This window comes from Camellia sinensis, chromosome 5, assembly GCF_055761805.1.
Source record: "Camellia sinensis isolate YWXY chromosome 5, ASM5576180v1, whole genome shotgun sequence".
Lineage (NCBI taxonomy): Eukaryota > Viridiplantae > Streptophyta > Magnoliopsida > Ericales > Theaceae > Camellia > Camellia sinensis.
This window is the reverse complement of record NC_138965.1, coordinates 104,808,955-104,826,513: the sequence shown is the minus strand read 5'-3', so window position 1 is coordinate 104,826,513 and position 17,559 is coordinate 104,808,955. Positions and strand designations below refer to the sequence as shown.

Here is a 17,559-nt window from a genome sequence, read left to right as displayed (position 1 = left end):
TTTTTTTTTTTTGTTTTTTTTTGACAAGCAGCAAGAACTTTATTGTTAAGTGGCCAAAGACATCCATTGACGCATCAATGACTCAATCAACATCTAATAAGCACGAACAAAGACAGGGACATATGACATGTATCACGCTACAATTTTCAAGATCAATTAGGGGGAAAATAAATAACATAAGCATGAGATTTTGAATAGAAAACTCTTTTTTTACTTGATTCATTCTCAAAACCATTTTCCTTGGTCAATTTCCCTTAAGTTAACAAACTCATGTGTTGCCTCGTAAAACGTGCCCGCAGGCCTTTAGATAGATAACTTTAAAAAACATGCTCATTTTCCATTTATTAAACTTATCTTAACTTCAGGTGATAAAAAGATGAGTTTTGGTGAAACCGCACTCAAACCCTAAAACTACTGAATTCTAAGTTTATATATTCAATTTGTGCACATAAAAAGAAAATTTAAAGGGATCAAGTGAGATTTTCAAATAAGATTGGAAATTTTGTTACTTTAGCCCCCTTTAAAGTGAACTTCTCTATTACTTCAGTTGTCAAAGCTTTGTTATTGAATTACTGTTGCTTGGAAATTTAGAGTTTGGAATTGTGTGCTTTCTTTATTAAGAATGGGTTGTTGAGAAATACATGGGAAAAAAAAGTAAGGTGACAATTCTAGAGGGGAAATTGTGGCTGTGTTAACTTCTTTTAAGATGAATCTTGAATTCTTGTTTCTTTCTAATTTATATATGTTCATACATGATGTGAATTGTCATAAATCACATATCTTGTCATAGAAGCATCTTATCTATTAGACCATGTGATCATAATTCAAAATAACTTTTTTATTGATTTAAGTCTAAAGTTTTTCATATATATAGTACATCTTTAATATACAAATGCATACATATATTTTTCTATGATAATTAGAAATTATGACTGAAACTTTACAATTCACAATTCAATTCGATTCAATTCATGATTGGCAAAAAGGCAAATTTGATTCACAGTTCACAATTTGACAACTGTGTGTGAAATGTGAATATCAACCATCTTCTTCAATGTCGCTTACTAATGAAAAAAGGTGGTTCAAGGGGAGGTCCAACTTTGATTCTATAGTTGCTCTCTCAACCAATCAAATTACTTGAGATTTTGCCTAAGGTGATATGGCACACTATACTTGCAATTATTATTTAGGATTAAAGGGGAAAAAAAATAAAAAAGAACTCTAAAAACAACCAAATGAACATTTAAGGAGTGGGAATAGAAACATATTCAGGCTTTAACTTCAAAATTTTCTAAGTAACATTTCTAATTTGAAAGATCGACTTACTTTTGTGAGAACTCAAGATAAAATTAAAATTAAAAATAAATTAATAAAAGTAATATTTAGGATGGAAATAATTCTACAAAATTTGAAAATAATTCTTGAAATCCTAGAGTGTCAATTCACGTAATTGGAGAGTGGTTGAATTAATTTTAAACCTTAATAAATTTATTGTAAAAGTGTATAATTAAGAACAAGGTTTTCTATAATTATAAGATTAGATAGCAAATATAGTGTTCCTGCTGGTTACACGTGTGACTAGGGATAAAACCAAAATTCTTATTATAATGTTTCCTACAACTTTCCTAGTAGCAGTGAGAGAGAGAGAGATTCACGGATCTCTGGTGATTGGATTTTGGCTTCATTTGTTTGTGCTATTTGCTGGACTATTTGGCTGGAGAGAAAATCACGGATCTTTGATGGAAAGGAGGCTGCTGCAGATTCTTTATGGGATAGGGCTGTGTTTTTGGCTTCGTTTTGGGCTTTTGTGTCTCCTCCTTTTAAAGGAGTTCCACTCTTCTTAATTTCTAGGGATTGGGCTACTGTTTGCAATCCCTAGTGATTGGATTTTCTTCTTTTCTCTTAGTTTTGGATGGTTTGTTTTTATTTTGTTAGGCACTTTTTCACTGTATGAGGACTTCCTGTCCTCCACACTTTCTTTTTTAATAAATTTCATTGTTGATTTTCAAAAATAAAAAATAAAAAAAAGGCTGTTTGGTGAAGAGTGCTGGAAATTGCTTGCTGTAGTCATTGGGTAAGGTAAATTCCTTCATCTTCTTATTTTGCTTATTTCTTTCCTTGGTGCCTTTTGTGAGTTGTTGCGTGATTGGTGGGTCAAATTGGTGGTGGGGGCATGTGATGGGCATGGTTGTGAGATATTTGGATGATGGGTAGTGTGTTTGGTATTGGTTATTATGGGTTTGTTTCGTATATTACAAACGCATATACACAAAAGTCTACGATTTTTTTTATTTTTTAGGAACAGCAACAAAGAATTTTATAAAGCACAAGCAAGAAAAAAGAGAGGACAAGGAGTCCTCGTACAAGGAAAGAAGCCAAAACAAAAAACAAAATTAACGAGAAAATTCCAATCACCAAGAATGTCAAACAGCAGCCCAACCCCTAGAAATCAAGAAAAATGGAACTCTATTAAAAGGAGGAGACACAAAAGCCCAAAATGAAGCCAAATAACCAGCCTATCCCAAAAAGATTCTGCATGTGTCTCCTTTCCATAAAAGATCTGTGCGTTTCTCTCCAGCCAAATGGAGCAAAAGATAGCTAAAACTGTGAGAATATATATTGTATATATTCTATATCGGCATACTTCTGATTGTATATATCTTAGGCTTGATTTAGGCATAATTGTAATTACGTTATATTAGGTATGATTGTAATTATGTGTTAGAATTTCCCATCTTTACCTTCACCTACTCCACTACACACTCCTACTCCACTACACACTCCACTTCACCTACCTCCACTTCACCACACACTCCACTTCACCTAACCCACTATCACCTCCACTACACCTACTACCACACCTCCACTACACCTACTACCACATTTTCTTCTATATATAGATTGTATAGGAATTGTAATTTATCAATCTTGTAATACATCAATACAACAATCAGAAATCAATCAATAATACAGTATTTTTTACATGGTATCAGAGCAGGTTTAGAACCTGATATTTTCGCTTCCCCGGCGGGCGGCAACCTCACCTTAGCTGCCCGCCGGACCTCAACCTAGTCCGCTAAGATTTTTCTTACACATACCTCGCCAAAGCAAAGCCTCCGTGCCCTCCGCAAGAAGCACAATCACATCCTCCAATTGGAAGCCTCAATCGCTCCAGAAAAATCCATCCCTACGGATCTGCAACTCCATACCCTCTCCGAGCTCGCCGTCGTCATCTCGTCATCTACCTCCTCGGCTTATTCGGCATCGACTTCGTCCCGTCCAACTTCACATCGTCACCCCACCACCACCACCGCCTACTTCCGGTGGCCCTACCGCCTCAAACCACCGCTACGGAGACGAAAGCCGCCAACCATCCGCCTCGGAGGGAAGAAGAAGCACCGGCGAGGACTCCTCTTGGGAAGACTATTCCGGCGAGCCCGACTGCGGTGGTTGAAGCTCAAGTACTCATGCATGATCAATAAGCTCAAGCAGTACTACAGGTCTATTGTGAGAGAAATGACTGAAGCTAGTGGAAGCATTGAGTCAGTTCAACAAAGGATTCTGATGGAGACCTCTTTTGCCATTCCTGTCATGGGTATTTCTTTCTATAGCTTCCCAAATGCTTATGGCTTCCGATCGCATTTCCAAGCTTGTCATTTTATTCCTGGCTTCCGTAAAGATAACAGACCTATGCTTGGCAGAAATGAGTTATTCAAAAAATACTCTTAGAAAAGCAGCTTCTGCTTGGGAAAGGATCATTGAATTCTCTCTCTCTCTCTCTCTTCCTTTTTGCCCATTTGAAATCCCACTTCTCACTTTTCTTTTATTTTAATATTCCCATATTGAATTCCCACTTCTCATTTTTCTTTTATTTTCATATTCCCCCCCTTTCCTTTGTCATTTGTAAACACGAAGTCGAGGTTGTAAAGCACTGGGACCATAATGAGTGAACACAAGAAAACCAACACTGGCCCAAATATTCCCCCCACCTTCTTTCCCACTTTTCTTTTATTTTAATATATCTATCTCTATCTATATTTTTATTATACTATTTTTATTATACTATATTTCCCATATCCCTACCATTGTTCGTGGGCATCCCCCGTTTTCCATTATCTTCTTATTATTTTATTTTTTTTTTTTTTCTTCCCAAAAAAAAAAAAAAAAAAAAAAAAAAAAAAAAAAAAAGAGAGCAAACCAACAACATCTCAGTGATGTTTTTTATCACCCATCCATAACTATTTTTATCTATTTTCTTTATCTATTGTTTTATTTTATTTCATTTTTTATTACACACAACAACACCACAAAATAACACCAACACCATTTCCCAACCTTGTCATTTTATTCATCTCGGGGATTAAACCCGAGCACATTTCTACAAGCAAAATAAAATAAAAAAAAACAAAAAAAAAAAAAAAAAAAAAAAAAAAAAAAACACCCAACCAAAACAACCACACCCACAGTGGGATTTTTCTTCTCTACTCTGCCGCAGGTCTCTTCTTTTTGCCTTCGTCCTGGGCGGCCCTGGCCGGTGTTGCCTCAGTGCTTCCCACTCCACTGGGCACGATCACTCCACCATACTCCTCCACTGCAGCATATGGCGGCCCTCCAAAACGGAACATCACGGTGGCCTTCCGTTTCAGCTCCTTATTTTCCGCCTTCAGCACGCTTATCTCTGTTCGCGCATCCTTATACATGCGCTGGAGCAGAGCTAGCTGGGAGTTTAAATGCTGCACCTCATTTGTCCTACTCTGCAGCCGGTTCGACAAATTTGTGACCGCCGTCATTGTTTCCACGCATGACTTCAGAGTATACTGATTAGCTTCAATATCAGTTTGCCTCGCCATTTTTTGCTCCACCGACCGCATCGGAAAGTTCAATGGAGCAAAACCAGAGGTGTTTGGTTGCGGTTCACTGGCCACTGCACCAGTTATTTCTCTTGTGGGCTCGTTCAGTTCTGGAAAGAGCGTGAGCAGGTTCTGGGTAGCTGGACGGGAAGAAGAGGCCATGTTTTTTGGGTTGCTCAGTGTTAGCAATTTCAGACTGGTAATGTTCGGAAGGGTTGGTGACAGAATGGCAACAGAGTGTTCCAGAATCTCTTTCTCAGAAACGGAAGAGTTTTTTCAAAGGATTTTCGGCGGTTTCAGACTGGTTTGCACAGCCTCCGCCTCAACCTTGGTTAAATAGTCGAGGCAGCCACGCGCATCGCGCGCCTCTTACCACCAGCCGACAAACGGGCACGCAAGCCAAGGCGCCCACGTGCCTCGCCATCATGTCCGGCACACCTTTTGATGAATTGGGCACGCCTTTTGATGGCACGCCTTTTGACAAAATTGGGCACACCTTTTGAGGGTGCCACTTTTACAAGGGTCCGACAAGACTCTATAAACTGTCCCGACATTTGATACCGGTTAGCTTTTTCATGGGTCCGACAAGACTCTGTAAACTGTCCCGACATTGATTCCGGTTAGCTCCTTTATGGGTCCGACAAGACTCTGTAAACTGTCCCGACATAGATTCCGGTTAGTTTTTACAAGGGTCCGACAAGACCCCGTAAACTGTCTTCTACACCGGTCCGACATTCCGGTTAGTTTCTACAAGGGTCCAGCAAGACCCCGTAAACTGTCTGCTACAACGGTCCGACATGACCCCATAAACTGTCTTCTACAACGGTCCGACATGACCCCATAAACTGTCTTCTACATCGGTCTGACACCACCATACAGTGTCCTCTACAACGTTATGACACCCCATACAGTGTCTTCACCAACGGTCTGACACGACCATACAGTGTCTCCTATCCTTTTTTCTTTTTATGTATTTTCTTGTTTTGTTCCTCTCTCCAAACTCAAGTTGGTTAGTTTCTCTCCTCCTTGAGTTTGCGGGGGGCTGTTAGAATTTCCCATCTTTACCTTCACCTACTCCACTACACACTCCTACTCCACTACACACTCCACTTCACCTACCTCCACTTCACCACACACTCCACTTCACCTAACCCACTATCACCTCCACTACACCTACTACCACACCTCCACTACACCTACTACCACATTTTCTTCTATATATAGATTGTATAGGAATTGTAATTTATCAATCTTGTAATACATCAATACAACAATCAGAAATCAATCAATAATACAGTATTTTTTACATTATGTAATCTTGTATTTCCTTTTTTGGTTTAGGAGTTAGGATTATATATACCAAGGTCCTGATGTAATCTAATACAAGTTGAATATACAATTCTTACTCGGAATTCTTACAAAAACAATAGAAGACCACAATGTTTTGGCTCTCTTATTGCTGCCAAACCCTTCAAACCTAACAAGCAACCCACTGATCATCACACAGACCAAAAAGACACTGCCATAATAAAAGAGCCATTGGACAATGAAGAAATAAATGATCCGCCGATTCGGAATTCCTCTTGCACATCACGCTTCATTGAGGACAAAAAAAGTGATTAGGCCTTCTCATTCGGAAGAGATCATTGGTCACGACACCTCCTTGAGCTAAGGATCACATGAGGAACTTCACTTTATGAGGAACAACCACTTTTCAATTTTTCTTATGAAGAGGAAACAAAGGAATAGAAGGTTTATCAATGAGTTTGTCAAACAAAGATTTATATGAAAAACCCCTGAAGAGATGATATTCCAAACCCTTTTATCGTTAGAAGAAGCTGAAGAAATCCCATCAATCAATGACAACAAAGATGCCAACTAAAAAGACTCCCAATTGTTTAAATTCCCAAGGAAATTGAAATTCTAAGAGATTGGTGCCACGTTAGAACACGCCACCAACGCAGTTAAAACATTCCAAGAACGGACCAATCTGTCTAGAAATGGAAAAGCTCTATCAAAAGAGGTATCCCCCATACAAACATCCTCCGAAAACCGGATGCTAACCCCATTACCCACTTTCAAAGACAAAAAACTAGACACTAGTGGGACAAACGAGATATAGACTTCCAAGGAGAACAACAATTGCCTCTACTAACCACAATAGAATCTCTTTTATTGTCACGAACTCCATACTTGCTTTAATAATGGAACGCCATAACGACTCACTTTCGACAAGAAATCTACATAACCACTTGCTCAAGAGGGCAATGTTCCTAGCAACGATAATCCCTATAGCAAGACCCCCTTTATCCCTAGGAAGAGAGACAACCTCCCACTTAACTAAGTGATCCTTTTTACCCTCATCACACCCATCCCAAAGAAAGTCTCATCAATTTCTCAATTTCTTTTGCAATCCTAACAGGGATCTTGACCAAAGATAAAAAGTAAATAGGAATGCAACTCAACATGGACAGCACCAAAGTGTATTCCCCCCTCCCCCTCCCTTCCTCCCTTTAGACAACAATGCTCACTTCCATCCCTCCAATCTTTTCCCGATCTTAACAAAGACAAGGTTCCAAAAAGTCACCACTCTAGGATCCCCCCTCCCCCCAATGGAAGTCCCAAATACTAAACTTCTCAATGCAACAACCCAACATGACCGCCATCCTTTGCACACAACTATGCTCTAGATTAATACCCACGACACTGCTCTTACTAAGATTGACTTTGAGGCCAGACACAATTTCAAAGATTCTCAAAAGTATTAGCAAATTGCCAACCATACTTTCCTCCTTAGATGAGGAAAAGATACTATCATTCGTAAACTATAAATGAGTGACACAAATCTTATCTCTACCCACCACAAATCCCTCAATTACACCCTTTTCCTTAGCTATGTCGATTAAACTTCCCAACACATCTACTACTAAAATAAATAAAAACAATGACAAAGGTCACCCTGCCTTAGCCCCTTGGTTGATCAAAAAGAATTCCTAGCTTTAACATTCATGATAACCGACATGTTGCATGACGACGCACGCCCCCAAACCCACTTCCTCCACCTAGTACCAAAACCCTTCCTCTCCAAAACAAAGTCCAAAAAATCCCAAACCACATGATCATATGCTTTCTCAAAGTCCACCATGAAAATAACACCATCCTAATGCAATTCCCTATACTCCTCAACAACCACTAAGACCACATCTAGGATTTGTCGCCCGTGCACAAAGGCACCTTGTGAGGGAGAAATCGTTTCTCCAGTAACAACCCTAAGCCTTTTAGAAAGCACCTTTCCTAAAATTTTGCAAAGCAATGTAACCAAGCTAATGGGCCTAAAATCCCCAATGTTAACAGACTTCTCTTATCTTGGGGATGATACACATGAAAGATGCATTGGTGCATAAGTTGACCTCCCAGCTCTTGAAAAATTCACCAAACACACTCATTAAATCTCCTTTTCACAATGTCCCAACAGTCTTGAAACACTGCCAATGAAAAACAATCCAGACCCAGAGCCTTATTTCTTTCACATTCGAACACAGCCTATTGCACCTTACACTCATCAAAAGGTATTGTTTAGCAAGTATTGAGAACTTTAAATCTATTAGTTAATTTTCCTTGTGGGCATTGATATTTTATTAATTTTGAACTTCTAATGCTTGGAGGAGATGAACAAATAAATAATTTATTTATTTATTTAGGGGGTGTTTGATAACTTGATTCACCACTTAAAATTGAATATATTAAGTAATAATCAATTAAACCTGTTTGATAACCATAGTTGATATTACTTAAAAATTTAAGTACCTCTTAAAATGAAGGCTAAAACTTAAAAAAAATATTTAAGTCATATGAGACTTACTTCATTCTGACTGAATTTATATATACTAAACATAAGTATCGATATACACTATTATAAACTTATCACCACCGCTACCGCTACCACTACCACTACCGTCGCAACCACCACCATCACGCCACCACTACCACAATCGCCAACACCACCACCACCACCACCACCATGCCATCATCGTCGCCGCCGCTACCACCACCACTGCCGCTGTCGCCACCATGCTACTGCCACCACTTCTACCACCACTTCCATCACTATTATCATTGTTGCCATAAATACTACCATATTTTACCACCACTAACATCGCTACCGCTACTACCACCAACAATGCTACCGCTATCAACCCCAACCCCATGCCACCACCACCACAATATAAAAATTAAAATATACAATATGAACATAATAAATTTCAAATTTGACCTTATACATATCAAACACCTTATTTTTATTAGTTCGACACTTAAAATTTTATCAAACTTTTCAGCTTAAAAAAATTCAACATTCAATATACAATACTTAATTTTTAATTTTCAATTTTCAGCTTTATCAAACACTACCTTAGTTAACTATATATATTATTATATGCATATATATGTATTTCGGTGTGCATGTGTGAGTGTAACGTGATTAGGCGAAGAGTTTTGAAATGGCACATGTCGCATGTTGTTGCTGCTACAACATTTGGATTGTTATGGTGACTTGGGTTGTTAGATATGCATATATAATAAATTAAATAAATACATAATATAAAATTATTGTTATTGAGGAATCTATGTGTATTTTTGTTTTTAGTGGACTCTATATATGCTGTGAGAGAGATGGGAATAAAAGTGTAGTCTTTTAAGGGTTTATGAGAGTTGCTAGAAGTCATGTAGGCTGTGATCTAGTGTGGTTAGGTCCTTAAGATTTTGGTACACCTTAATGGTTCTTAGGGGTGGGAATTTGGCACGCAACACGTTAACATGACTCGAATTGTACACATAATTAGAGGGTTAGGGTTAATCATTTTTTGACTTGAACCTGAATATGACACAACCCGAAGACACGAATACTAAATAGGTCGTGTTTGGGTTGAACACGCAAAATTCGAAATGGACACGTTTGCCCCACGTAAAAATTCGTGTCAACAAGTTGACATGAACCCACTATTGATTCACATGTAATCCAAATACAACCTAAATTTAGCAACCATAAGATCTTGAGTAATTCATTCTCATCCATTAGATTAAAACTTAAATCTCTATATATATAATAATACCTAATGAAGTGCAACCCTAAATTAATGACAAATCGGTAGAAGTCAAGATTGGTAGACATGAGAGTTTTTTAGGTCAATGTGAAATAATCACAACAATGTTACTTTGGATGTGGCATAGCTACAACAATATTATACAGGAACCATATGTGAAAAATCTAGGGAAATTATTCTATTGTGTGGTGACTCTGGCCACTAGAGGACAAATCGGGTTAGAATGCAATGACTCTGGCTTAGTGATTTTAACAAATAGACCTGTGCTCAACGATTCATTTACAATTGTTTTATTTTGTGGGTTGTGTCCCACTTACTATATTTTCAGAATTGGTTAAGGCTAGTGATGGAACCAATTTAGAAAGAGAATTCATTAGAGAGAAAATCTCTAAAATGGGTACAAGAGCTCTCAAACTCTAAAATATACAATGCTAGAGGGGCCTAACCACCTATTTATAGGATAAAAGACCCATCTAATTCTAACTCTTATAGTACAAGAACATAACCATACTAATTCTAACTACATCAAAGTTCTCCTCTAAAAAAACTTGTCCTCAAGTTGGGACTACAACAAAATGGCTCAAAACAATGACCCATGGAAACATAATGGACATGCAACGGCAAACAAGACTAAATAGTTACAAGTCCTTATTCAAGATTATCGTAGCAAATATCCTTCCATCAAAACGAGTTCTCGTTTATGCACATCAACCGAAGCCATGTTGAGGTGTAAATTGGTCACCTATGTAGCATGTCGTTTTGGAAGCAAGATGTCATCAAAATAACATTTCTCACATAGTCTCAAAATAAACTCATCCTTCCTGCACGAAGTCAGGACAGGTACAAAATCAACACAAAGTGGAACAACTCGCTTTGAAGATAGCATAGGAGGCATTTCTCAGAAGCAAAGATTATCTAACATCCATGAAACTTCAAGTTCATGACTCCACTATAACTTCCTTGGGATCTAAGAAAGAGATGGAAGGTGGGATTGCAACTCCTTCCTTCATGGGAAGCAATGTAAGAGCAAAACTTTCTTCATCTTGAAGGACACCTTCACTCTCTACAAGAAGGCCATCCACATCATTATAGTGGTCAAAGATTGGGATACCTCTATTCAAAATCATCAACTTCCTCTTCGTATTTATGAACATTAACATCATCATAATCCAACACCCCACTCATTGGTTCATCAAAGATAGAAACATCTTCATCATATTCTTGTTCCTCATCAAATCTTGATCCCAACCTTGTTCCTCATTTCCATCAAAGACGAGAATATCTTGACCAAAACATTGTTCTTGGTCACAATTTACTTCCACACCTTCCTCACCAAAAAAGGAAACTTCCTTATCATAGCTTGGTGCAACCAGCTCCTCACTAAAGAGCACCCTATGATGTCCATCATCATAAGACTTCTTCGAACCAACACCAGTCAAATAATCGCCTTTTTAAGTGGGTATAGAATGATTGCCCCAGTTCATAGACGCCCTGAGATCAATGCCCGGACTTTGTAATTCCCTTCCTTTGTTGCTTCTCAACCAAAAAAGATTGTATGCGAGTAAAAGGTAAGAATTGCTCACAAAGCTTCTTTCTCATCTTCCTCTCTAATTTTTTTCTTTGCCTTTTCGTTGCCTACCAACTTGTAAGTGTTTCCACCAATCGGAGGCATGACCTTTGAGGCTTTAAGAGACCAACTGCACTTCCTTACTTCCAGCACATCACAATACTCCAAATGACTCTCAACAGAGTTCAACCATTTCTCAAACACATCCGGAATGTAACTTCCATAGAATTCGGGATACACTAAATCCTTGATGGTGTCATTCCACTAGGAATCAAACCTATGTGAATATGCTCTACACCTATGCGGAGCACTGAAGGAATCATCAAAGTTGATGATCCTTGGAACCATTACTACCTTTGGAAAGAAGTTGCAAGCGTTGCACTTTTCCAACCAAGGAAGCCACTTGTGAACTCAACTCTTCAATCTCATTCCCTAATTTTGGTTTACCATTGCTCCTTTCAAATAAGGATTCATCCCGATTTCATCTTCCAAATTCACAACAAATGCCTGACCACGGCCACCCTTTTTACCTCTACCCCATTGAGCCATCAACTCATAACAAAGACTTAATCAAACACTGTTCACAGTGCTGTTACTACAGGATTTACCACTCAAACAGTAGCCAATATACACTCACAGGTTCCAATCAAACCAAACTCAATTTCACAATCAAAGAACAACGCAATATCAATCCAAATCAAGATTAACTCCCAGCAGTATCAAGATTCAAGAGTCAAAGAACCAAGATTGCAATACAACATTAAGAACTGAGAATCAAGATTCAAGAATTGTGTCTCACAATATCAATTCATGCAAATGGGATCAATTCACAAGAACTGATTCAGAACAGTCCTAATGAGAGAAGTCGAGTTAAGATACCACAACAAGATTAACAAGGTAGTCAACTTTCAGCTATTCGACTCAATTTCAGATCACAAACAACCAGGTCTCACCAGGACTTCCACTCAAATCTGAAATGCGAACACCCAGTTCAGAATTTCAGGCTGTGAGATAAAGCACAGAAATCAACCAAACTATTCGATTCAACTCTCCAAGGTTCTAATACATGCGTCACAATACTGGATAACTAAATCGTAATGGGAAACAACACAAACTCGATCGAATCCAGGCCGTATCAGGATTGCACGAGGGCTAGGTCTTTCAATAGTCTAGATACCCCAAAATCAACTCAGATCTGAAATGATTAGGGTTCAATCCATACTCTAATACTATAATGATGGAGCCAAATCAAGACAAGAATTTCATTAGAGAGAGAATCTGTGTACAAGAGCTCTCAAGCTCTGAAATATTCAAAATATCATAAACTAAATACTAGAGAGACCTAGCCACCTGTTTATAGGATAAAAGACCCAACTAACTCTAACTAACTCGTATGGTACTAAAACATAACAACCATACTCATTCTAACTACATCAGCTGGTTTTGTCATTCTATATTTTGACATGTTATTGGATCAAGCATTGGCTTATTTATGACATTAGACTATAGTTGCATTCATTTAGTGTATGAGTATGATTATGAGTTTTTGTTTAGGCTTACATGTACTTTGGCCTACAGCCCTATGGCCCACGGCAGGTCATGCCTCGGATTTGGGGTGTGACAACTTGGGTATTCCTATTCTAGTTATGACAATATTTTATCGTTCTCCTCCTCCATGATGCAGTTATAGGGGAGAGACAGAGAGGGGGGGGGGGGGGGGGGGCACAAAATAAGGCAAATAAATAGTACAACAATCGAATTCCAAAACAGGGAAAACAAATGATGCAACCTACACAAAAAATGAATCAAACTCACGCATGGTATTCTTGCCATCAAACAAAATATTTACGGACTGCTGAAGATCCATCCATCGGTTAATAATCTTTGAGCGTTCAGAGTTGTTAACATAAGCATTTCCCAAAGCTATATTGGACTGCAGCACGTCACTGAGTAGAACAGTTTGAGGATGTTCCATCACCTAAAAAAAACACAAAAGTGTGATATTTTAAGGAAACCACAATACATTGTATACAATTGAACTGGACATAACTTACTGGAAAAAGAAAACAAGTTCGTTCCAACACTCTCAAATAGGACTCAAGCACAAACAAAGAAACTACTTTGATAACGGATGACAACATAAACAATGGCTTTCTTGTAGCAAATCACAAAATTTTGCTTTCTAGTAAATGTGGTATGTGGGTACATGCAACTAAAAGTTGTGAAAATGAGAAAGTAATTCGGCAGAGAGTGAGAAGATCCAGATTTTTTTAATGCAATAATAATAATAATACGTGAAGATGGTCTAGAATATTAATAAAAAATTACTATTATTGCCCTAAAGTAGCAGTTTTATAATGGAAATTTGGCCTTGTTTTTTTAAGGTTATTTAAGGTTAAAGTGATTTTCATACCCTAAGGGTAACATCACCCATGGCCACCACTACCGCATCCCATGGTTCTTAACTGTCATTAATCATAAAAACCCATCCCTCTCTATGCCATCATCAATCAGCTAGCCATACAGAAACCCAGTATCTATAGTCAGCACCACAGCCTCCATTGCTGCCACAACACCACCAATTCTAGAAAGACCTATACTCTCTCTCTATTATACATATAACACCCACAATGCCAACTATATGTATTGCATCCCAACCCATCTCTCTCTCTCTCTCTCTCTCTCTCTCTCTCTCTCACACACACACACACATACCCATGCATCACCTAGCCACCATCATGGCTGCTCAAAACTGCAGTCATTAAGAAACTGCAGCCTTCCAAATAGGAACTAGCCAATCCATGAGTAAACCATCAAGTTACAAAGGTTGAACATGTGAGCCAAACCCCTAAAGCGAAATAGGCACAAGGAAAGAGCAATAAACCAAACAAAGCATTTGCACCTTTGGTAAATTTACTGAGGGTTGTAGCCATAGTAATCCTCCTATTCAACCACTTCAACCATTTCCAAACAACTCACAGCATTTTCGGGGCCTCTGAAGATTCAAAATTGGGAGTTGTATGTATAAAACTTCCTTCAGATCTCTCAGGCTAGTGAGAGCTGTCTGACATTGGAATTTTTTTCCTATAAAAAGTTGTACTTCAAGGCCTCTCTTAAGCCTTCAAACTATAAGTATCCTCAAACTAACTCCATAAGGTAGCTTCACAAAGGAAGCTTTAGAACATCCAAGCTACTCAGACCTAGAAAGGCTTGATTGGACTAATAAAATGAAGCATCCAGGCTCCATTTAAGAAACAATCCAATTACCAATCTATATGATTACTACTTGTATCATGGCCACCACTACTACACCCACCACTTAGTCAGAGACGATCTCTCTCTATCTGTTATGTATATGTTTCACCTATAAACCCAACAAATCCAAGCACACTTCCACAAACCCCGGCCATGCCCATTGTTAGCATCCATGACCGCAAACCATCCTCTGCCTTTCACTTTATTTGTATGGTGTTATATAGGTTATACACCCATCAATGTACATTTTTTAGCACAATTAACAAATTAATAGATGTATTTCATGTATATGTATGTACAGATTAGATAAATTCCTTATGATTGCATAAAATTCATGTCATTATATTTAATATTCATCCTTTTATGTACAGAGAGGGAAAGAGGAGCGAGAGAGGGGGAGGTGGGAGGAATATAGTCATCTCAAAATAGGTTTTGCTTAGGAAGAGATAAAGAGAAGATGGGGAGAGTGGGGAGAGTGGGAGAGTGGTGATTACTGGTGCACTTCAAAGATAAACATTAGAAAGGGATATGTTTGTTAAAGAGAAAATGCAGAGATCGCATAATGGTAGTGTAAAATCAGAGGATATTGAATGAAAGAAATGGGATTCCTCAACCCATTAGCTTTTTGCACTTTATTTCATGCCCCAAGGGTTATTATGTCTTTTACTGACATGCAGGGGGTCCATCTAATTTTTGCATTAACTACAGGAAGGTATTTTATACCCCCCACATAAAAATTAATTTAAAATACAATAAAATAAAATAAAATAAAAACAGAGAGAGAGGTGCTCCTTTTCCTATACTCCAAAGGTTGACGAAGTATAGTAATAATCTCCAATATCAAAAGTTTCTCAACAGTGAATCATGTACACAATATATCTATAGGCAGATAATAAACAATTCCATGGAAGAACAAATCTAAGCTTCCACAAAACACGAATTCATCATGACCTAATTTAAAGTTCTTTAATAATAAACATCAGAAGCTTCTCCACAAGAAAATTGAACATAATATAAGTTTAGGAACTGCACAAACCGAAATTCAAGAGCAGAAGTATGAATATTTAGTTTAGAAATCAAAACAATCTTTGCTATAACCGCATGAATCGAGGCACAGGTTAAAATTAGCATTTTGCTCTCTCTGGGATAACAAGATGATCACATGCCAAGCATAAATAACACTTACAGAATCACCACTCTTGGCCGCAGGACGGAATTTGATTGGGGGCACAAGAATGGTCTCTAAAAAGAACATAGAGTAACCAACTCTATTTCCAGATGTATTGCATTGCTCACGCTGAATATCACAGATAAAAGTGCATAGGTGAGCCTCATTTTCCCACAGAAGCTTTACAATGTCTTTAACCTGTGGGGAAAAAATAAATAAATAGTGAGAGAGAGAGAGAGAGAGAGAGAGAGAGAGAGGAATTCTCAAAGTAATTACGTATTATATAGGATCTAAGTTGCTGAGAATCACATACAAGACCAAGAAAAATGTAGATGTTAAATGAGCCAAGTTGCCAATTGACAGTCACCGAGTCAATACTGAGAAAAGACATACCTCAGATGGTAAGAGAGTCCCCGAAAAGAAATTTTTCTGCTTAGAGAACTCACGAGACACACGCTCCCCTTTTTTTCTTCCATGCCTTTCTCGCCTAGAATCTTCAATTCCGTTTACGGCTTCCTTTAATGAATCAGTTTCAGCTGTGTCAAGATCACTTCCCAATGGGCAGTCATCAACATTTACCACCTCAGGAGAAGCATTCTCCTCATTTTCACCACTGCGTGGGCCTCCCAACTTGCAACCCCTAATGATGTTTGCTCTAGTGTTGGCAGCAGATAAACCACCCTACCAGTGTTCATTTAAAAGCAAGAAAAAAGAGAACTATTACAAAAGTACATGCAATAACATGAACATTATGGACAAGAAAAGTAAGTGTTAGCTAGCATTGTAAAAAAATATTGCAAATAAACAACAGAAACAAAATAACAAGTGAAAATGAGAATCACTGCCAAGGCAAAACGCAAGATATATCATATGCCATAGTAGTCAGAATATACACATATCAACACTGACTAACAGTGAAAATGTTAGAAAGAATAATGAAATGCAATACTGTTTTAGCTGAGAGATGGAAGAACATTTCTAACTCCTCAAAGTGAAGAAAATTCAATTAAGCTATTCGCCAAAATGCCCCCCCAGTAAGGATCATTTTGTCTCCAAATGATAGATATGTCATATCTTCTTTTAAGTCTATCTAATACCAACCTCGTTCTATCTGCCTTTATATAAATAATAAAAAATAAAAAACTTGACAAAAAAAATAATAATAATAAGGTAAAGTGCAGAGCAGCACCACATACAGCTATTCACGTCACTAACCGTTTGTGAGTGGGCACATGTGCACATGGCACAACAGGTCACCAATTTCCTTAAGCCCATGACCACTTCTCGAATCGGCTTACAAATCAAATCCTAGTCAACTAAATTATATTTGAATTCCTCTCCAATGCTGCCCCACAAAATATCACTTCAGAGGTAGCATTCCCTTCTCTCCTCCATAACCAGACTACTACATTGGCTAAAATCATTCCGACCATTTCAATGATCTTCCAAAGGCCTTTACCATGGATAAAGAGACTTCAGTAAAAGTCCAATCCCTCGAGCCAAACCGTGCCTAGAAAGGACCGCCCTTCTCCAAAACCTATCCATCAAAGGCAACTTTCCATCACCGCTTACCAAGAAGTGCTTAATCAAAAATAACCAATTTCCTTAAGCCCATGC

At 38.1% G+C, this 17,559-nt stretch overlaps 1 protein-coding gene across 1 annotated transcript in view; it reads right to left on the bottom strand.

Annotated features, from left to right (window-relative positions):
- NRPA1 (nuclear RNA polymerase A1) overlaps nt 1-17,559 on the bottom strand; it is an 88,177-nt gene that overhangs the window by 62,264 nt on the left and 8,354 nt on the right. The window contains exons 5-7 of the mRNA XM_028267548.2: nt 16,336-16,623; nt 15,961-16,140; nt 13,335-13,497 (exon numbers count right to left, since the gene is read on the bottom strand). Coding sequence (XP_028123349.2) covers nt 13,335-13,497; nt 15,961-16,140; nt 16,336-16,623 — 631 coding nt within the window. The remainder of the gene's footprint in view (nt 1-13,334; nt 13,498-15,960; nt 16,141-16,335; nt 16,624-17,559) is intronic.